Raw genomic sequence first — 23517 nt, 5'->3', positions numbered from 1 at the left:
AACGGCATATATCCATCTTATAGACCTACCTCTAGCCGGGCCTTTTATGAAAACATTCAAATCAAACTCGTCAGTCAGTTTGGACAAATGCAGTTTGACTGATGCCAATGTAGAGTGTTTGAGCCAATTCTGACACAATTTGCCTACTGAATAAGTGGTTACAGAATGGTCACTCTCAAAACGGGGATCTACCCTGACCTGTATAAAGCCATCAGCCAGACCCAAAAAACGATGCTGGCACGAATCTGCATTTCTGTGCCACATCAACCAACCCTTGAAGGACAAATTTAGTAATAGAGTTTGTAACTCTCTAATAGAAAATGTAATTGAATTTTCCCAACCGGAATATTCTTCCAAATCAGGGAAGGAAGGAGTATTTAACTTTTTAGAAGTAGCCAATCCAAAGCATGTTGTTTGTGAGATTGTATAATTCAAAAACAACATATGATTTGGGATGAGACATGCACGGTGCAAAGCCTCAGTGCCTTGTACCTGCCAACTTTTAGAACCCCAAACTGATTTAAGGTCAATGGTTTCCTTCCACAACTCGTATCCTCCAACAGCTAGCTGGTCTAGAAAGAACTTTGAGCACAATAACTTAGTATTGGTAAGTCTAACTTTCGACATGGATTTTTCTGTCACTCTAAAATAAATTGAAGCGGGATTGGACTGATTAAAATCAGTAAAATGAGTGTACTTTTTCAAAATTGTAGTAGAGCTGCCTCTTAAAGGAGCTGGGCAATGCTCCCACTGTGTATAGTTTGCAGTACTCCTCCTGGAATTAGCTTTATGTTGGTAGTGATTGCCAAAATGTTGGAAGCAAAATCAGCAAACCAATCCTCTACGGCCTGAACATCCCAATCATCAGAACGTATGTTTTGTTTAACCACATCCCCCATGTTAACTCTAAGCCCATTAGGAACATTAATAACTTCAGTCGGGCCATGGATCTGAAACTTAACAGCATCCCAGACTATCCCATCCAGGACAGGCCCAGCAGTGATGTTCACAAAAGCCAAGTCTCTCTTCAATCTGTGGGCAGAATGTGACGAGGAATGGGGAGCCAATGTTCCATTCAGATGTCGAATGCATGTTCTCTCCTCGACATAGTGTCCATTGATGAACCGGAAAAAATAAAACACAAAACCAATTGACATAAAAAGGTAAAGCGAAAAAAGCCCCTACCAAATGTAAGTCCAAGGGGGAATCCAAAAAGTTTTTTAAACAATTTTGCATAGGCCCTAAGCCTTGTGGGCTTTCCTGAAGTGTGAGAAACAGTGTCAAATGAAAATCTGGATTCTGTGGCTAAACGAGTTTGCAAATCAGGCATCGATAAGTCAGTTGGGTAGGTGTAGTCAGTTTCATCAAGTTGAGTACCAGGCAATGCACTCAGTAAAGGACTAGAAACTGCAGGCATCTCAAGGGCCACCTTCGGCGCATGATCCGAAGCAGTGGCCAATACAGAATTTCTCACCATCGAAGGACATGAGACTGCCGGTGTCATGCTAAGAAGAATCGGCCACTCTGTGTATCTTGACATTGTCAATGGAGATATACCTGTTTTCCTTACGACCTGGAAGTGGTGGTAAAATGACTGTTCTTGTGCGTTTCACTCCAAGCACAGGAACTGGAGCACGAGATGAGGGACCAAATTCCTTCTTGTTATCGATCTTCTCCCGAACCAGTTCTCCAACTTGGGGTAGCCAGCCAACTACCGGGATCTGCAACGCATCATCCGAAGTGGAGGGCAAATGTTCCTTTGCAAGAATGTCTCTTGTAGAGTCTGTAAAACATTGCAATGTTCATCTACGTCAAAGGAGGCAGCAGCAGCCACCGAGTCTAGACCGTCAAGGTCCGGTACATACATCTTGATACCAAAGAGCATTTTGTATGGGTGTCCGCCCACCCAGAGACCTTCTAGGGAGATTATTAAGAGCACGCTGCACGCCATGAAGATGGGCCAGCCAGTTTCTGCCAGGGCCTATAACTTGAGCTGTCAGTGATTGCTTTAAGTCACGGTTCATTCGTTCCACAACACTATTACCCTCAGGTCGGTATGGAGACGAAAACTTGACTTCGACCCCCATCTAAGCCATGGCATCCCTATACGCTTTAGAGGCGAAAGCAGGACCCTGATCCGAATGGAAGGTACCACAGGCAAAAATCCCTACAAAGACACGCAAATCCCTTATGACAGTCCGTGAATCAGCACTGCGATGAGGCCACACCCATACAAAGCGTGTGCATGAATCAACTGCTACTAAGATGTACTTATACGCAGTATCAGAAGAAAAAGGACCGCAGTGATCTAAATAAACACAACCTAATGGTTTATTAGAAATGAATAACTGCGTTTGGGGCGGACGCGTAGCAGTTGAAGGCTTAATCTGCTGGCAAATGTCACATTGAAGGACATAATCACGCGTCTGTTTGTGCAGTCCCCGCCACCAAAAACGTTGTTGTAATTAAGACACAGTGGCTAAAACGCCCGCATGCGCAGACGCAACACCTTCATGGGCTGCTGTGATCAGTGTATTTCTGCGATCCGAGTTGGGAATCAATCTCTTCCCAACTTCAGGAATTTTCACATAAGGAACCTTATCGGGACTTAAGTGGTAAGTGCACTTCGAAGGGAACCCCGTAGGATATTTACTTCCCTTCTCAGTGGCAGCAACAGCCGCCAAGATATCATCATCAATCTTACTTTTGTTTTTTGTTTTTTAATTTTAAAAACCTTTATTTTCAAATCAGTGCACACAGCTATTCAGCCATACATCCCGGAGGCTAGGCAGCATATAATTAACCAGAAGTCCAGTGTGCAAGGAACAAGTTACTAGGATGTACCAAGGTTATAATTTTCTGTTTTTTAACAAATAACAGGTACAAGAAAGAGAGCACCAGAACTAGTGCTAAGAAATAAGGCAATTGAAACAGCTGTGCAACGAAGCCCGAACTTGGAGTCGGCTAGGCCCAATAATCAGTTACAATCAAAAACCAGTACTCATATGTGGAACCATAGGGGGAAGGGAAACACAGGATGGCTATGCAATCAGAACGCGTGCTGGAGGTATAGGTTATGGGGTCAAACGTTCTTCCAGTGGGGCAGTATCAGGTGGTATGCAGATGTCCCCTCTATACTCATTCCAGGCCCCCCATATCTTCTGCCATTTTTTGGGTTTACCCCTGGCCACATACACTGTCTTCTCTCGGAACATACACCAATCCATGTTGGCTTTCCACTGGATCACCTTAGGGGCTGTTGCCGCACCCCACAGCTGTGCAATGTCCCGTTTCGCGATCATATTTCCCAGGGTAACCCATTGAGTTTGTGCATTGTTGTGATCAGTTGGGCCCCAGACTTCAAGAGGCAGCGCCGGGCCTCCGCCTGAACATCCACCCCGGTCACCTCACTCATAATCATGTGTATCCGCCTCCAGTAGGAGGCTATTGCACTACACTCCCAGATAATGTGCATAAAGGTGGCCAGAGCGCCACAGCCACGCCTACAGAGGCCGTCCACTGAATGCCCCATGTGTATTAATCTGGGACCCGTAACAAAAACTCTGTGTAGAATTTTTAATTGTACCAGCCGAAGCCTGGCAGGAATAGCAACTTCCTTGGGGTAAGAGACCGCACATTGCCAGTCTTCATCATCAAGCTCTATCCCGTCCCACACCCACTGGTCTCTAATCGTGATAGCTATGCGTGGCCTGCCATCCCAGAGCAAGGCACGCTGCAGGCTCTCGATCTCCCTGAAGTAACTGGCTGGGACTGGATCTTGGGTATTTTGTAGAGCATACAAGAACCTCGGCAGGGACATCATTTTAAATAATGCTGCACGCCCAAGAAGGGAGAGCGGGAGTCTACGCCATCCCTCGACGTCACGTCGGAGACGGGCGAGGGGGGTAGGCAAATTGTTCATGTAGCGTATCTTGGGGTCTGTTGAAATGTAGATCCCCAAGTACTTCAATCCCTGCCTTGCGACTTGTATGTCACAGTCCCTCTGGAGCCGAGGCGTCCCCCCTCTCAGCACGTACAGGTGCGACTTCGACCAATTAATAACCAAGCCGGAATGCCGGCCAAAGAGACGAAGCACATCACACACCACAATAAGTGACTTACAAGGAGAGGTGAGATACAGCAAGATGTCATCAGCATATAGCAACACTCGGTCCTCGAATCCAGGGCACCACCGTATTCCGTGTATATCTCGGTGGTGCCGTAGCCACGCAGCCAACGGTTCAAGCGCTAGTGCAAACAGCAGGGGCGACAGGGGGCAACCCTGCCTGGTGCCCCTGTGGAGAACAAAGGACGCGGAAACACAACCGTTGACCGTTACATTGGCCAGCGGGCTGGCGTACAGGAGCTTGACCCACCCTACGAATTCCGAACCAAATCCGAGCTTCGCTAACACTGCCCACAGGTAGTTCCATTCAAGGGAGTCAAACGCCATCGTGGCATCCAGCGACGCCAGGATGGCCGGCTTCCTGAGCATGTGGGCCCTAGCCAGGGCTCCATGGAGTCTCCGAAGGTTAAGGGCAGTGTTGCGGTGTGGAATAAAGCCCGACTGGTCCGGATGCACTAAGTCGCCAATCGCGCCAATCAAACGGTTGGCCAGCAATTTAGCCAGAATCTTAGGCTCAGCATTCAACAGAGAAATGGGACGATACGATCAGCACAGATCTCTGGGTTTCCCTTCCTTATGGATGACCACAATGGTGGCCAGCCTCTGGTCGTGGGGAAGCATGCCCTTCTCCCGCGCCTCCAGAAACATGTTCCGCAGGGGCAGGGAGACGACATCGGGCTTGATCTTGTAAAGTTCCACTGGTATACCATTGGGGCCGGGTGCCTTGCCGGATCTAAGGGAGCGAATGGCGAGGGCTATCTCATCTGCGGAAATTTCCCTATCTAAGTCATCCCGGTCCGTCTCCGACAGACACAGGAGGTCAACCTCCGCCAAAAGCTCCCCGGAGTCGGTCTCAGACCGGTCAGAGACAGAGGTGTAAATAGTCTCAAAGTAGTCTGCAAACGTCTCAACTATCGCACTCGGATCGGTGACAGTCAAGCCGTCCTCCCCCAGCACTTCCGGTACCACCCGGTTAGCTCTTTCCTTTTTGTCCAGCCAAGCAATGAGCTTGCCCGCCTTATCCCCGACATCATAGATCCTACCCTGTTGCTCCCTACCCATGACCTTAGCCGCGTCCGAAACAGTATCTCAATATTCTGACTGTTTAAGCGAAAGAACATGAAGTAGTTCCGGTGTCGGGCCGACTTCCAGTTGGGAGTCCAGATCTCTAATCTCAGCCTCGATACGCACCACATCCGCATCTCTGCGTCTCCGAACATCAGCAATTAGGGAGAACGCCTCACCCCTTAGGACCGTCTTGAATGCCTCCCACAGGGTGACGGCCGATGCAACCGACCCCGAGTTCTCAGAAAAGTAGAGTTCAATAGCCTTGGCCATGAGTCCACGCGTATTCGGGTTGCGGAAGTACCATGGGTTGACCGCGGCCACCCGTTCGGTTATCACAATATCAAAGTCGAAGGACACCCAGACCGGGGAATGGTCCAAGATGCCCCTCGCCAGTAATCGGGCCTCAGAAACTGCCGACGCATGGGCCGCTAGGGCCAGGACATAGTCAATTCTGGAAAGACTACCATGTGCCCCGGAATGGAATGTGTATTGACTTTGGGTAGGATGCATAAGCCTCCAGCAGTCGATCAGCCCCATAGTAGCCAGGAAATCGGGCAACCAAGATTGCGAACTTCGGAGATCTCTGGGTGGATGTCTGTCCAAGGTCCCCGAGCAGACGGAGTTGAAATCGCCCCCCACAATAAGCAGCCCCTCGGGTAGACTCAAGATGGCGCCTCCAAGATCCTGAAACGTGTTGTTTTGCAACCCGGGGGGAACGTAAACCGAAACCAGAACCAGAGGTCGTCCCTCCCACCTCCCCGAGACCGCAACGTACCGCCCCTCTCATCAACAACGCTAGAGTTAATCTCAAGTGGGAGAGACGCGCACACGATGATCCCCGCCCCCCGGGATCCCGAGGAGAACCCTGAATGTGCCACCATCTTTAATCCCTTCCTGTTAAGCGCTTGGCACGTATTCCCCACCAAGTGTGTCTCTTGTAGCAGTATAACGTCAGGCATGCATCTCTTAAACAGCTGCAGAACCACCCCTCTCTTAATGCGATCACCCAAACCATTAACATTCCAACACAGCACTTTTAGTTTCCTACCCCCCCATTGTCAAAACGTGGGCCCCTGCCGCTCCAGACAGACCTCATTGTTACACAAGCAGAAATACAACAGTCTTTGCATTGCCTTGAAAGAAGAGAACCGAAAGAAGGAAAAACAGAACCAACACTCAAACCTCCCCCCACCCTGCACCCCTGCATGAGACTAAAAAGCCCCCCCAACCAGCAATGTGCCTGTCGCCCCATTAACTACTCTACAAAACGACCCTAGAGGAGAAAGGAGATCACACAGGCCCCCCCCCCGCCACACTCCATAACGGGAAGAAGGATATACATCGTAAAGTGCAGCAGTATGGAATTGGTCGTTGCCATCAGGGCCACTGTCCGGCAGAATCATAAGAGCGAGTTCTAGTCTTGTTGCTCAGGGCCTCCCGAGGCGCCCTCCGAGTGTTCTTCTCGTTCTTCGTGACGGTGCGGCAAAGTGTCCAACCACTCGCTCACCACTTCAGGCAGATCAAAAAATATAGCACGGCCGTCATGCTCGATGCGTAGTTTCGCAGGGAACATCATTGAGTACTTCATCCCAAGGTCTCTAAGGCGCCTCTTCACTCCAGCGAAACTCTGTCGCTGCTGCTGAACAGCCAGAGTAAAGTCCGGGTAAAAGTTGATATCCGCATTCTGGAACTTGAGGGGTCCGTTTCGTCTTGAGGCTTGCAGGATAACGTCCTGATCTATGAAGTTTAACAGCCGTGCTATAATGGGTTGCGGCGTGGCGCCCAACTTGGGACGTCCCCCCGGCATTCTATGGGCCCGCTCTACTAAAAAGAAACGGCTGAGGCCCGCCGGGGCCAGATGAGTTTGTATCAAGTCTTCTACGAAGAGATCAGTGGCCGAGTCCTCTGCCCCTTCCGGCACACCAATGATTCGGACGTTCTGCCGCCTGGCACGTCCCTCAAAATCTTCCAGTCGCCTCGAGAAGAGTTAGTTGGCCGATCTCAAGTCCCGGACCTCCGTCTGTAGGTCCGAGACATCAGTTGTGAGGCTCGCCGTTTTGATGTCCAACGATTTGACCCTATCGTTAGTCTTACCCAGATCAGCTCTAATCAGGTTAATTTCGATCGCCAGAGTGTCCACTTTGTGTGTCAGGACCTCATGCTGTTTGTGCATCTCCGTCTTGATGCTGGCTATGGCCCCCATAACATCCCGAAGTGTCGGATCTGACGTGTCCGGCGATCCTTCCCGATGAGAGTCCTTTGGCCGGGCAATCACACCCGTTGAAGTCTTTTGCTGGGCATAGCGATCAATCTTATTCGACTGGGGTTGAGTAGTCTTCCTACTAACTCGGCTCGCCGTCCTGTCTGGCTCGCCCCTGCCCGCCATGATGGAACCGGGGAACTGGACAAAGGGTGGTATACCAAGGCCACTCCGGTTATACAGAGCAATCACAAAGTGTAGCGGCCACCGATAGTTGTTCAGCGTCAGATCACTCCGCAACTCCGCGTGCTCCGTAGGGCCAGCGTAGCAATCACTCACACAGCATTTCGGTCATGCGTTACGGTGTCGTCATCGTCGGCCACCACAGAGACAATAGCCCATCCCTGGCACGGTCTTTCAGAACGACGTAACTCCGTCCAGGAGTGTCGGATTTTAAATCGGACAGCGGGTCCCGTCTCAACGACCGTTCACCAAAAATATTCCACCGCCGTGGATCAGGATTTCAGTCAGGATTTATGCGGAGGGTCTCCGAGCTTACGCGGCCATCTTGCTTGCCCGCGAAGCTCCTCCTCTCATCAATCTTACTTTTGGACCGTGTAACTGCTGCAACTAAATATGTCGATACTGCTGATTTCGCTGCTTCATCAGCCATCGAGTTGCCAACAGCGTGAACTCCCACGTGCTGATGACCGAGAGTGTGAATTACAAACACGAGTGGCAACTGCTCTTTAAGCTCAGCCACTCGGACCCAGATCATTTTATGTTTTATTGTGCTACCCTTGGAATCACGAAAATCATTCTGAATCCAAAAGAACAAGTTTTCGTTGTAAGACTGGACACAGTAGTAAGAATCACTTACGATTAATGTCGTCACACTAGGATCTGCGTACTCCAATGCAAGCATCAAAGCTCGAAGCTCTGCCAATTGTGCGGTGCAGTCCCCTAGAGTCTGCGTGTGCACGACTCTGGACTTGAACTCATCGTTCACCATGGCACCTACCACAATGGGGCATGCGGAAATTTAGGCGTGTTTAGAACCATGCGCAACCTGCGCCGAACCATCAGTGTATATGATGCAATGGAAATCCTCCAAAGGCTGCAAAGCCAAAGGTGCAGGATGAACAAATTCATACTGTAAAAACTCCTGCGACCGTAAGGGGGCGTCAAAAACAAACGTGACATCCGGAGACGTCCATGATGCTGCCCATTGTATCCACCGAGGGTGCAAAGCTTTAGAATTGGGCACACTGGCCTTCGTAACTGCTTCCAAAGCAGGACACGGGGTAACAACCAACATGCGTTTTCCCTGTGACCGAGCGCGTTCCTTCAGAATTGCCATCTGTACAGCCGTCAAAACTTTCTCCACAGTGGAAAACCGCATTTCAGCCGAAGTGTACAAGTGTGATTTGTAAGCAATAGGTACTGTGTCTCCTTCGTTAAAAGTAAGGTATGTGAAACCCACCGTCCCAGGGATGATTCTTATCACCAGGTTGGTGTGGTTATCACAAGTCAATAAGTATTTAGAAGCGAGCAGATCAGCATGCAAAGATTGCAGTATAGCCGAGTGCGCTGGCTGCCAGTTCGATTTGGTAAAAGTTGGTTGTATCAATGCATACAAAGGCCTGATACGCTGGGCATATTCAGGTATTTATGTCCTCCCGAAATTAAAAAATCCCAGCAAAGACTGTAATTTTTTCAGAGTTGCCGGAGCGCTCAATTGTGCGCACTGTGTACTCCGCAATATGCGATTTTGCAAAGTTGAATTTGTAACCGAAGTCTGCAAAGCTACTAATTAAGCGGTCAACTCGACACAGATGCTCCCACAGTTTGTCCTCTGTGAGATAAATGTCATCCACATACGAACAAACATCTGGGTCAACTCTCTCTAAGAGAGAGACTATGCGGGCAGCAAACACTCCAGGACTATTTTGTAGCCCATCGGTAACCGTTTGAAATGTTTTTGGACACCGCCGCAAGTAAAGGAGGTCCATTGGGAACTCAGACCATCCAAATGGTGGGCATAAAAACCGTTGGAAATGTCAAGCGTGGTTTTAAACCGCTTACGCAGGAGACTATCCACTAAAGCAGAGCCGTGAGTATTCTGTACTGCACAGGTACGTCAATGCGAGTTTAAATGCTGGTAATCCAATACCAAACGATATGAACCGTCAGGCTTGGACACAGTAAAAAGAGGGTTATTCATTGGTGACACACAAGTTTCAATCACTCCTTGATATTTCAATTGTTCAAGGATTTCCGCAACGGAAGCCTTAGCTTCGCTCTTTATGGGATAATAATAATAATAATACTGATATTTGTAGAGCGCGAACAGCTACCTCTCGAGGAGGTGTCCCGGCGCGGGAAGAGTACTTCAGCAAAGCAGGGGCACGGGGAATTGCTTAGGTTTTCTGCATGAATAGCCAGGTCTTTAGAAGATTCTTAAAGCTAGCTTCTGTCGTAGCGGATTGGATGGCAGAAGGCAAGGCGTTCCAGAGTTTCGCCGTGCCAGCAGAAAAAGACCTGCCCCCAAGTCTGGCTTATCTAACTCGTGGGACGAGTAGCTGAAGCAAGGAGTTGGATCGCAAGTGTCTCTCCAGATGGTAGCGGGGGAGTCTGAGTTTTAAATAATTAGGGCAAGTCCCTTTTAGTGCTCTAAACGCCAGGGTCAGGACTTTGAATTTTATTGTACTCGCCACTGGGAGCCAGTGCAGTTTGCGCAGAAGCGGAGAGACATGCTGTCTGAAAGGAATATGCTTTATCAGTCTTGCAGCCGCATTCTGCACGATCTGCTGGCGTTGCACCAGATATTTAGGCAGACCAAGCTAGAGGCCGTTCGAGTAGTCCAATCTGGATGTAACTGTTGCATGGACTACCGTTTTGCAACACTCAACTGGTAGAAAAGAAAGGAATTTGCGGAGGTTTCTGAGTTTGTGAAGACATCCAGTAGTGACCTGCTGTATGTGAGAGGAAAAAGAAAGATTCTCGTCCCATCTTACTCCCAGATTCTTCGCATTGGTTCCGGGGGAAGGTGATGGACCCATTTCAGGAGGCCACCACAGGTCGGAGGGAGGATGTGTGTTTTTTCCAAAGAATATTACCTCCGTTTTGCCTGCATTCAACTTCAATTTGTTTGCATTCATCCAGCTGGCCACATCTCGAAGGCAGCCCTTCAGTTTGCTAAAAGCTGCCTCCGACACCTCCGAATAGGGGTAGACTAATTGCGTATCATCTGCATACGAAATCGCCTTGACCCCCCATTTGGCAATCAAGGTAAAAAGTGGGGCTAAATAAACATTAAAAAGTAGAGGACTGAGTGCCGACCCTTGAGGGACGCCACACCAAAGGCGTTTTGGCTTGGAGGAGAAGGTGCCCAATGCCACTTTCTGGGAGCGATTTGTGAGATAGGAGTGAAACCAGCTCAGTGCCTTATCTTCCAGACCTATGTCCTTCAGCCGTAGCAGCAGTCTACCATGATCCACCCTATCAAATGCGGCTGATAGATCCAGGAGCACCAGCATAGCCGATGCTCCTGAATCTAAGAACCACCTGATTGACTCAGCAACCTCGATAAGGGCGGTCTCGGTGCTAAAGCCGGACCTGAAACCTGACTGTGTTTCATGTAGAATCCCTTTTTCCTCGATAAAGCTGTTCAGTTGACGTTGGATCAACTTTTCGAGCATTTTTCCTGGGGCTGCTAGTAGGGAGATTGGGCGAAGATTACTCAGGTCATTGGGAGCACCATTGGGCTTCTTTTTCAGAGGGAGAAGTGTGGCATGTTTCCAACAATCAGGAAACATGCCGGTTTCAATGGACGGGTTCCATATATGTAGGAGTGGTAATGCAATTGCGTCCGACATCATTTTCCAAAGCTTAGGCGGACAGGGGTCATCAGGGGCCCCTGATTTGCATTTTTGTATTTCCTTCAGTGCCTCAGAGAGGGAGATAGGATGAAATTGAGCTAAGGAAAGGGAGGGCAGCTCGTTTTTTGCCATGTCCGCCAAAACTGTGGGCTCAAGACTCGTGAAGGTGTCATAGACCTTCATAATTTTTTGGCAAAAAAGTCCGAGATGTCTTCGCAGAGTCTCGCCGACGGAGTGACTTCAGTCTCAATCGCCCTAGGTTTAAAAAAGGATTGAACAATCTTAAAAACTTCTTTGCTTGATTGCTCCGCTTGCTGAATAGATGTCATAATGAATAATTTTTTAGCTTTTTTTATGAATTGATTAAGACCACGTAGGGCTTTTTTGTAGCAAGTTTTTGCTGATTCACAATAATTTGCCCGCCAGAGGCGCTCCAACCTTTTACAATTGCTTTTTTCAGCCATCAGCTCTGTGGAGAACCAAGGGGCGGAAGGGGATTCTCTACGTGATGTGGCTACTTTGGCAGGAGCAATGGATTCCACTGTGTTGCCTATCCAACGATTCAGCAACTCTGCTTCAGAGTTCACATCTAAAGTCAGGGCTGGAGGGGCAGCTGCGAGGGCAGGACATAGGGTATCGGCTGATATATTATCCCATTTTCTACGCATATAGGAGCGTTTCCCCATTGTCTGGCGGTGGGATGGGAATGAGATTGAAAATGGAATTAGAAAATGATCCGTCCATAACAATGAAGGGTTTTGCTGTAGTTAAGTTAGCGGCTTGCAGTGTTGTGATGAGTTGAGTGGCCTGGGGGCAATCGGGCCTGTCTGCGTGGACATTAAAATCACCTACTATAATATAGTGTGGGTGGGCTAGAGAACTTTGGACTATTAAGTCTAGAAGTTCGCAGGTGTTTGTCGAGGAGAAATCCGGGGGTCTATAAATAATCAGGCCGGCTAGAAACAGTTGGGGGTTGATTTGAAGGCAGAAATGTAGCCCCTCTATGCCAGGGATATTGGTCAGTGTAGAGGATGCCAATGTGTATTCATCCTTGAAGATAATAGCCACTCTGCCACCCCTTCTATCCTCCTCTCTATTTGTGAAACTAATTTTTTGAGGTTGAGGCTGAGGCATAGACCGCAAAGGAATTTCGTGGTGTGGGGAAAATTTATCCCATCCACAGTGTGTACGGTACAAAGCCGACTCAAGGGCTTTAGCCCACTCTTCTGCAAAATTCAGCGCATGCTCCTTTGAGACAGTGTGCGCGAAACTAGGGAGGATTACCTCCTCCCCTCTCTGAGCCGCGAGCACAAAAGGTGGGGGCCAGTCAGCCTCCGCTAACAAAATGTCATAGGTAGTCGTAAGATTCTCCCAAAATACCCCTTCTATGGTGCGTTGAATGTCCCCTTCAATGAATGGGACTATTTCATAAAGTCTGTCAGGGTGAGCTACTCTAGTGTCAGCTGTCTCCACAACAACAGAACGGTCAGTCGCTGTCACCTTCAGTAGTGGACGCAGGGCCTCTCGCACTATGGTTATCTCCGCCGCGCTGTCCAGCAAGGTCAGAGCCCATGTCTGATTCCGAAGCTGCGTTCTCACTATCAGTGGCATATCTGTGTGCTGTTAAAGCAGCGACTTTCTTTTTCTGAAACTGGGGTCTCTTCGGTGTAGAATCGTCCTGCTTGCCTTTACCGTCTTTTGTGCGGGGCTGGTCGCGTCCTTGCTGGCCACCCCGACCCCTGCCGCCTCCTCCAGCACCGGTCGAAAAGGCAGATGACTCCTGAAAAGAACGAGGAGAGCGTTGATCAGAAACCTGAAAACGATCGCGCAAGTCATAAACACGTTCTGTGGGCGCAGGCAATGGAGACGCAGGACGAGACTCCTGTCTCTGTTGTTGTTGCTTTCCCTGTTTTTGTTTTTTCGGCCAATTTTGTTTTTTGGTCTAGGGCTGGTCGTCAGTTTCCGACTTCTGCCCTTGGGGTTGTTTTTTCTCTTTAGTAGAAAAACGCTTGAGACCCCTACTATTGCGGCCCACTGTTTTATAAGCCGCCACAATAATCCTCGCCAACTGCCGGGGTTTGTCTGCATCGGGAATCGCCTGAAAAGCATTGGCAACCTGAAAGTTCACCGCATCCCCCTTGACATTCGCAAGTATGAGATCAGAAACCACATCAAAGATGCCACAGAGGCGCATACCCAATTCAACCGCAGCCTCAGGTCCGTGCTCATCCTGAACACGTTTAAGGACCGTCGCCAGGACAGTCATAGACTGAGTGCCGTAACACATCGTGTAAACCGCCGCAAACGTCTTACCCCAGGTCTCACAGTCACCTATTTCAGGGGTCAAGTGTTTTGGTCAGCTAATTGTCAGAATCCTGTGTTTTTCACCAGGAGACGTGTTAGGAAATACTGCTTCCAGCTGGTCAAACAGCCAGAAAGGAAAATCATCCTTTTGTTGGGGGCGCTTGCCCATCACAGCGTTGACCATAACGGGACTGAGTTTCCTTCCGCCCTGTCCGGCAGGAAGCGCCTCACCACCCGGGGCACCGCACCACCCGGGGCCCCACCCGGGAGATTACGGGTAAGGTATTGCACTAATGACCTAATCACGCTAATTGCGACTACATGTATTCGTCTTAACTCAACCACGGAACATGCTCCGTGTTGAGGATGAGGTGTAAATCCAGCCAGAACAGGCCAATTTGCGCCCGGAATGGACAAAGGACCTAACCTCGAAGCTGCTAAAGTATGGGGTAGGGCGCCGTCAAACCAAACGCAATGCTGCCAAGTATCTATAGGAATCTCCTGTGCCCTAAACGGTGCATATTCCTGTGGCACAGCCGTGGGAGTGTACGTGTCGAACACACAAGTATGTGCATTCATAGCTGGGAAGGTCACCCATGAGTACAAAATCTCATACGGGTAAGCCACCTCTGCACTCACTACCATGATCACGGCCATGCCTTCTTCGGGGACATCATAAGTCTGCAAATGATTGCGCACCGCAATGTGGCTATGTTGCGCAATGTCCACCGCGGCCATGGTGACACAGAAAGAAAGAGGTACAAAGTAAACTTTGTAACACAACTGGGTAGTAATTCAAGGAAACAGTTTAGAAAGATTCAAGCTTGAAAAGACCTATGTAAATATATTTAGGTTTGTCCGACACCACGGTTATCCGGAAACAATGGTGTAGGGTTTAAGGACGGAATATTGAACTACTTAAGCGTCATGTAATAAGACCACCAACGGTTGGGCGCCATGTCGCAGGGATTCCGTTCTCATACAGAACTGTGCATAGAGACTTGGAACCTCAGTGAATTAGGGTGTGCCAAAACTCACCTTAGTACCCAAAATCCCCTACCAGACTAGCTACAGTGTCTCATTGGTTATCACAAACTCCCAATGCTTAGACAAACCAGAACATGGACTTAGTACACCTCAGGTAACGTGGAACACATGAACACTCTTTCGTTATACAATCATTCCAATCCAGAACAAGAAGTAAAAGCGGACACATGCATATTTGAAATGTTTATTCACTAATGCAGTGTTCTCAAACGCAGTATCTTAGCTAATACAAGCAAACATAATATAAGAAACAAAGTAATCAGCATAGTCACTAGTCCGTAGAACACAAAAGGTGAAAGCATGGTAATATGCTAAAACTAATAGGGTTCAGTAACACTTAATTCTCACCCTCCCTAGCTAGTATATTATATTATATCTAAGAAGGTCTCTTTGGGTTTTTAGCAGGGCGGCCCCATACCTCAAGATCCTAGTGGTAAGGGATCACATCATCTTCCACCAGCTCTCTGCATGCGAAGCACCATCAAGTGTGTTTCTATGCTCTTGTGCAAAGCAATATAAAACGCGCCTAAAGCCAGAACTTTGCCGCAGCTGCATGTATGTTATGTCTAGGAACGTGCGAAGATCAGACCTCACAACAACCACTGTGTTGAGATATCCTTGAAGGTTTCTGCACTCACTGTACAGACACAGCTCACCAAGCAAGGCTGATATCAGAGTAACAACATATTATTCTCGCATGAATAAAAACATTCTACTAGGCTCAAAGCTAAAGCAACAGCTATGTGTTGTGTGCAGAAGCAGCAGAAAGGTAAAATGGTGTTTAAACTCCTAATAAGCTCATGCTAACTTAACACAGCATATAGGCAATGTATATCTATGTGACATGATTAGTATTTCTTTTTTTTAATTCTACCTGCATTGCTATAAGGCATGTGATTGTTTTGTTTCCTGGGAATCTGCAAGGCTCATTGTGTAAGAGACTGCCTATTGCACTTTTGGGCAAGATCGTTATTTGTGAGGAACAACATGGAAATTGGTCCATATCTCTGGTAAGCATATTCTTCAAAACTGCACTGTCATTGGATTAGGATGTTGGTCATTTTATCTTCAAACATCCTCTTGTGAGGTTTTGTTAGTTGATTGTCTTCTACTAAAGAAACTCTTGAAGAATATAAGCTTATTTACACCCTGTAACTGTCTTTAATAGTGCATAAACCTTTTCTGTGCTGAATTACCAAAAAGTAAGAAGTGAATGAAGAATTGTATCTTTGTGTGTTTTCATCATTTCATCTAAACAACATCAGGAATTAAAATATATTTTAATTCTCTATCAGAAGTATCTTTCATATTTACGTATGGTCCTACCATCCATGCCATGTAATTAGGCAATATCTAACCAGCATCTCTTTCTGCCTTTAAGAAATAGCCAAGGTGTGGCTAGTGGATAAGACTCTTAAAATCTGATAGGCTTCAACCTCACATCTTGACATTAAAAAAGGATTGAGTAAACATCCTTGTTGCTTCATTACCCACCCAGTTCTAAAAAAATGTATTCAAGTATGTGAGTACATGAAATACATCCCAAACCAGATTTTTTTCATACTGTTGGATTAAAAGCACTTGCTTTCACTAGTTTTTGATTTGGATAGAACATATTGCAGGGGTTATAATAGAGTTGTTTTTGTTAACTGTAAAGTTTTACTTAACTCCTGATATGTTCCTTATTTTTCTTTGTCCTGCCCTTCCAGATATACGACATACAAACTGGCCATAATCTTCTGACTCTGTACAACTCTGACCTGGCAAACAACTACAAGCGCAATTGTGCCACCTTCAACCCAACAGATGACCTGGTGCTGAATGATGGGGTGTTATGGGATGTTCGCTCCGCACAGGCGATCCACAAATTCGACAAATTCAACATGAATATCAGTGGGGTCTTCCATCCCAATGGTCTGGAAGTTATTGTCAACACAGAGATCGTATCCTTTCCAAAGCTTTTATGGTGGGAATATAAGACTCTCGTCCAGATTGGCTTTCCTTTGTGAATGCTACCATTTTTTGAGGTATTTGTTGACAATATCGGAGTACACTAAGCAAAGATAAAGTATTAACACCTTGGCTGCAGCTCGAATTCCGCTGCAGTGCTAGACATTCCATTTGCGGGCGTGGCTCGGACGGCCCCCGGCTGTCGTTGCGCACACGCCCACCGTGACTCATGACGACCAGGGGCCGTCATGAGCATGGGAAGGGTTAATACCAAGAATGACAGTCTCACTTTTCCCAGGGTTCTAAATTTTCAGCAATTCGATTTTCAAGATCCCCCTTTCTGATAACTGTCAAATCTAGTCTTTTAATGAGAGCAAGTTTAAAAGGTCATGGTGAAGAGGGAGTTGCTGCCGGGACACAAGAGAGGTTGGGAGCAAAAAGCAATGAAATCTAGACACGGGTGCTCCCTACTTTTTGAGGGGAGTCTGCGACACATTATGCTATCTGACATTTTGTCTCACCTTATTCTAGCTCATTTATTACTCTGCTGATCCCTTTTCTCTCTCACTCCCAGATTCTTTTTCTGACTCTGCTCTCGGGGAGTCCGTCTCCTCGGGGCCACAATTTGAAGCGATTAAGTTTCTACTGTAGCCCTCTCCCCCTTTCTCGTATGTAAACTCTTTCTTTGTCCATTTCCCTACACCTCAGAGCATAACAGACTTGATGCAAGTGGGCAATCTGACAGGATAATAAAATGAGTTATGACACTTGGTCAGTAGCTTACCTGATGTTCAGAGTAAACGTGTAGTCCCCATGACTTTGGCATTAAACTTTTTAAACATTTTTCAGCAAAGTTCATCTCCAATTGTAAAATCAAGTGGATAGCTTGGAAAAATAGTGGCCCATTACCATATAGAGACTTGATTTCTCATCAAAAGTTATAATAATCGTGTAATCCTTCGCCAAGTGCAGAACTAACAGTAGGGCCCCAATCCGCATGCCCCTTCGAATGTCCACACTTCTACTTGGAAAGGCAACTCCCCATTGACTGTACTGCAGTGCCCAAGGATCAGTCACTGGCACTATTCCTTCTGTGTTAACCAGTACCATCAGTGTTGATATAGCTGTGTGTCCTGATCCGGACTATGTTAGCTTGGACTTCAGAGATGGAAGGTGCCCAAGTCGATTGATCTTCAAGAGCACTTCCTAGCAAGAGGGTTTGCTTTCGTGTCTTTAAAAAACACCAGTACCTCTGACAACAAGGATCATGTTCCACCGTTCAGTCATGGCCAAAGCTCTGGAAGCACTGACCATTGAGGCCCGAACTTCTGCTGGAAGTTTTCCAAGCATCTTAAAATGGACATACTGATGAATGGCAGAAATCCAGAAACACATATTCCGAGGGACACCTTGCACTGGCTGTGCCTACATTGGCAGACACTTAGATACTTATGAGTAATTTAAAGGGACAATTGTGAACTTGATTTCCCATAATGCATCTCGGTGAATGTATGCTAAAATACCAGGCAGTGTGCTCCACTGACCTCTCGCTATCCGTGCCATTTGGGAAAATCCAGATTTCTCTTTGCACATACATGTTGTTGCTGAAGGTAATCGTTCCAGCACTAAATATTCCTGCCTAGGGTGAGATTCAAAGTCTTGATCATTCACTCAAACAATACCACAACCTTATCCTAAGTGAAGACATATGAGATGCTCCTTACAGCTCTGCCAACTGACATTGTTAGCATGAGTGCATGGAACATACTATATTCCTGCTGGTCTTACATAGCACAGGCACCAACAATACCCGCTAGTACACTGTTAGTAGCCATCTCCACTCATCAGTCAAGGGAGAAAGTTTCCTATAAAATCCTTAAAACCCATCTCCAAGGCCAGGGTCAATCCATCCAAATTCCTTTGCCACTCAGTTTAAGAACAAGTGATACCGGTTTGCCTCTTTAAGGGGACTGACTTGTAGCATTGCCACCCTGAAAGCTGTGGAAGTCATGCCAGTCCAATTGTTTTCCCTGCCTCCACCTCTTGTAAATGCCAGACCAAAGCAAAGCTATAGAACAACTTTAGACCCCTTCTGCTGATTGATCTTCTATGATCACTTGACACCAATAATCGCAATCTTGTTTTGCTGTAAACCTTTTAGTTCTGATGTTGACCGTAAACCTCTCATATTAGGGTTGACAGTCAACATTTCCATAAAGAGACTAGAGATGGCCTATGCAGTAATTCTAGCTTTTTGTAGCACATCAAAAGCAAATTCTGATGCCTAACTTTGTATTCATTTCTTGGCCTTTTGTTGTTGTATATACACACCACCTCATGGTTCTTTCACTATCTGCACTATATGATCACCAACAAGCACTTTGATTGTTGTTTTTCTAAGCATTATACATAGGATTATCTTAATATTTAATGTGGTACTTGCATGAATAAATGTCATTCTTGGACATAGAGGGACTAGTGGTATTCTCAGCATTACGTTGTACATGGAAAACCTGTTTTTCCCAATTCCAATAACTACATTTGAAACTGAGTCCTTATAAAGCACTGTTACTGGTTATAGAAGCTTACCTGAGGTTCATTATAGGCATAGCTGGTTGGCCTTGATGTTTAAATACAGAGCTCAAATGAAGCACATCAACTGAACTCTCTAGATAATGTCATGTTCTTCACAGTATCTGCATGGACTTTTTTAAGTGGGGTAATGCTGTGAGGAGAGCAGAAGATAATACTTAATGAAAATACAGAGATGTGAATGGAATATAAAAGAGAATGGATGCCCCAGGCTGCATCAGGAGGGGGATGAAGGAGAGTAGTTGCAGAGGGTGTCTGTTCACCTTTTTGTCCCTTGATGTTAAGAGTATCTAGAAACCCTCTTGTCTCTGTAGAGTTTTTCTGGTGGCAGGCACCCATATTGGCACCAGGAAGTCTAGTAACCACTAGACCTGTACCAGCGAATCTAGACTTCAGTTTTAATTGGTAACATTTCTGGAACCAAGAGGCTATGAAAAATATTTAAACAGTTCCAGAATATGTAAGGCCTCCTTCAACTGATAGGATTAACCCTTGGCCAGGAGAGGAATTGAATTCAAGATCTTTCAAGAATCCACAGAACAGCTGTAAAAGTAATGAAACTTCAGGATCACAGGTATGGTCTTGGCATGAATGGACAGGGAAGCCACGCCACTGCTCCTGGCAGCAAGGATGCTTCAGCTCTTTGTCAGGTTGGTAGATCTTTCTTCTTCCACTGATCTAGCACAAGGTGGCTTCTCAGACACTTCCCAAATTCAATCCTACCTCGGAGACAAAATTACGATGCCGGCACAAGTCCCACATATTGATCTTTATAAATTCCTTTCCAACACTTGTGTACCTTTCCTTTTCGGAAATTGAACAGGAGCATTGAATCAAGTAGTGTCTTGAGAGTCTGGTGCTGGTTTTCCTCCAATAGCCAGGCCTGGTTGGCAAGGTGGTCCTTAACTTCCAGATCTTCAGGGCCGCTCATATCCTGGTAGCAGGAAGAGAGGAAGAGGCATAATCCTGGTTTGATTGCTCCCCCACCCCGCAGCTCTAGTGTAGTGTCTCTAGAAAGGTGACCAGTTCTACAGAAGTGGATAGCTTCAACAAAAGAGATTGATTTTGCATTGACAGGTGATTTGCAGAGGTGACAAACAAGTCATGGCTCCAGTCTGCCCCTTGGTAGCCCAAAGATTTGAAGATTGAAAACAAAAATGCAGAGCAGCTGAACCTAAATGGAGGAAGGACTATGATTCAATTGATAAAATCAAATATATAACAGTCTGCAAAGAATACAAAACTCAGATTTTCTCAGCAAAAAAACAATATTTTTCTGGGAAAAATGCGATCTGCCGAAAACTCTACTACAGAATTGTTCAACACTGTAGCCTCACTATTGCATATGGACCAGGACAAATCACTTTGCCTGCATCAATCCTTTTGTAATGAACTGGCTGGCTTATTTTGCGGCTAACAATAATAAGACTTACGCTCGACGCAAGGTGGGCTCATCGTTAGCGGAACCACAGATCTACTTTAGTAGTCCAAATAATCAGAACAGTCGGAGTGATTTCTCCCCTTCGACGAAGGACAAAGTGGTAGTGTCCAATGCAAGAAAAAGAGCCAACTCCAGACAGCAGGAGAGGCTCCACCTCCTGATAAGGAATCAAAACTTATTGACGCTTCTGGGAAAAGGGTAGCTTCTCAAGCAGCCAATATCTGGCGAGTCTCCAACACTCAGGCACTGTTAGAGTGCGATACGACCGTGCACCCTGGGATGAAATGGAACAACTAATACAATATTTACCTCGGGAACACAAGCAAAAGCACAAGATCTGGTTCATGTAGGGCAACTTATTGCTAACAATCAAATAAGATGCTCTTTAGATACTGCAGGCACGGCTGCTAGAGCTAGAAACACTAGTGTCCTTCAAAGAAGGCATGCCTGGCTCCGTATATCTGGTTTTAAAACTGAGGTTCAAACCTCCATTTTAAATACCTCATTCAATAAAGAACCTCTATTTGGCCCAGTGGTAGATTCTTCACTTGAGAAAATGAAGATAGACACTGAGGTAGTCACATCTAAGGGAGCCCTTCAGTCCACACAGGGTTGTGCTCCCTTTCGACGTTCTTTTTACTGAGGAGGTCCCAAGAAGACCTAATCAGAAGCTACCTCCACCTTAAAGGGCAATAACCAACCCTCTTCATCTAGGGGTTATTTCATGGGAGGTTACAGGGGTTACAACGGTAAGGGAAGGGGCTGGGGTTCAAACACACGCACCTCCCCTGCCAACACAGAGCAGTGACTTCCCCCTCGACCTCTCATCACCGGTTGGGGGAAGACTGTCAGATTTTCTACAAATCTGGCAAGCAATAACAACAGACAATGGGGTACTCCAAATTATCCGTTCTGGTTACTGCCTGGAATTTATCAACCCGCCTCCAAATATTCCACCCAAGCCCCACAATCTATCACCATACCATCTACACCTCCTCAAACAAAAGAGGTTCAGTCTCTACTTTTAAAAGGGGCTATAGAGCCTGTGCCGCCCCAACATCTCGGGTTGGGCATATACTCCTTTTATTTCCTAATTCCCAAAAAAAGACGGTTCTCTCAGACCAATTTTAGATCTCAGAGAACTCAACCAGTACATTCAGTGAGACCATTTCCGCATGGTGACACTTCAACAGGTACTTCCTCTACTATATACCAGTTCACCCTGCTCATTGCAAATTCCTTAGGTTTGTTGTAGCGGGTCAACACTATCAGTTCAGGGTACTCCCATTCGGAGTCACCACTGCTCCCAGAGTCTTCACAAAATGTCTGGCGGAAGTAACCGCTCACCTAAGGAGACAAAAGATTCACATCTTCCCGTACTTAGATGACTGGCTAATCAAAGCCAATACATACCAACAATGTCTGCAGCACACTTTCAGGACAATTTGGTTACTGCATTAACTAGGGTTCACAATCAATGTGCCAAAGTCACATCTCCAACCAACCAATACAAATGACTATCTAGGAGCCACAATAGATACTCAAACTCTAACTTTTCCAAGCTCAGCCAGGATTCAAAATATTCAGGCTTTAGTTCTTCTCTTTCAGTCCAACCTCTGGAATCCAGCTCGAACTTATATGCAGCTACTGGGAATGATGTTGTCCTGCATCATGATTGTTCCCCATGCTAGACTGCACATGCGTCCACTTCAAGAATGCTTAGCCAGGGGGGAGGAGCCTAGCCTGCAGCCGAGATGGCCGCCTAGTTCCTCGGCTCCGCCGACCCTTGTGCCCTTCTCCATTATCCTGCCGCACATCCTGTACCTCCATGCGCTACGCTTACTTGTGGGACGCTCCTGATCACGTTGCTGCAACTCTCGGCGAAAACGGAGCGGTCCCGGCGGCGAGGGGCCCCAGTGTATTTCCCGGCCTTTCGAGTGGCTGCAGCCGGGTCATTGCCTGTGAGAGACGGCCGGCGGTGACAACAACAGCAGCGGCCGCCGCGGAGGAGGAGGAGCCGGCTGACTGGACCTGCAGTGTGGCGCTGGGCTTCTCGCCGTAGCTCTTCCCTCCGCTCGGCAGCCCAGCGCGCCTTGCAACATTGTACCGGCTCCTTTACATTGTATCCCGGCCTGGCTGGGAGAGGGCCGGGATTGCTTCTTTGTTTCATTTCCTCCGTAGCGGACGCCATTTCCCGCATTGGGAACCCTGTGCCTGCCGGGGGGGTTCCCTGCTCTCTCGGCTTCCTCCCAATTGGAGCTTCCCCACGACCGGCTGCCCTCATGTCTCTGCCCCAACTGAGCCCTGCAGATTTTCTACGGAATTCGCGAGTGTTGATGGCTGACGAGGGAGACTTTCTTCCTGAGGCGCTCTGCAGCCGTTCGCCATGGATGGGGGTCAATGCTGCATCCTCCATTCTGGATACACCGCTGAGACTTCGGGATATCCTGGAGGCTCTGGAAGACCTGCGGTTGGCCTTTCGTGACACTGCCAATGGCTTGGGGGCCCGGCTTGCTGAGATTTCTCCAGCCGGCCATGATGGTCCTTCAGTGCTGCACACTACGCCACATCCTCACCCGGTTAACGGTGAATCACCTGCTCTGGAATATGTGGAGGCGACGGATGGGCGCGCCTCAGTATCCGCTCCAGCACTCTCTGGATTTGCCTTGAAGGAGTTTGGCGATACTGATCCTTCGCGATGGCCGGTGCTTATACTTCGGACGCCATGTTGCCCATCTCCTTTGTCCTCTGGTGGCATGCTTCCATGCGTCCTTCTGGACTTGCTGTTCGCGCATCGGCCGGCTGCTACGCTGGCACTCTCGCCTCGTCTTGCTCCCTATTGTGCTATCCTCGGACAGGCAGTGGTGACTTCTTTTGACTTTTGCTATCGAGCTCCAAGCCAGTTTGA

At 47.4% G+C, this 23517-nt stretch overlaps 1 protein-coding gene across 5 annotated transcripts in view; it reads left to right on the top strand.

The window, feature by feature from the left end:
- DCAF1 (DDB1 and CUL4 associated factor 1) overlaps positions 1-23517 on the top strand; it is a 1123544-nt gene that overhangs the window by 820988 nt on the left and 279039 nt on the right. For all 5 annotated transcript variants that reach the window (XM_086938831.1, XM_086938834.1, XM_086938833.1 and 2 more), the window contains exon 18: positions 16336-16569. In XM_086938831.1, the coding sequence (XP_086794957.1) occupies positions 16336-16569 (234 nt within the window). The remainder of the gene's footprint in view (positions 1-16335; positions 16570-23517) is intronic.

This window comes from Lissotriton vulgaris, chromosome 9, assembly GCF_964263255.1.
Source record: "Lissotriton vulgaris chromosome 9, aLisVul1.2, whole genome shotgun sequence".
In the NCBI taxonomy this organism is placed as follows: domain Eukaryota; kingdom Metazoa; phylum Chordata; class Amphibia; order Caudata; family Salamandridae; genus Lissotriton; species Lissotriton vulgaris.
The sequence above is the reverse complement of the archived record's forward strand: the minus strand, read 5'-3'. Positions and strand labels throughout refer to the sequence as shown.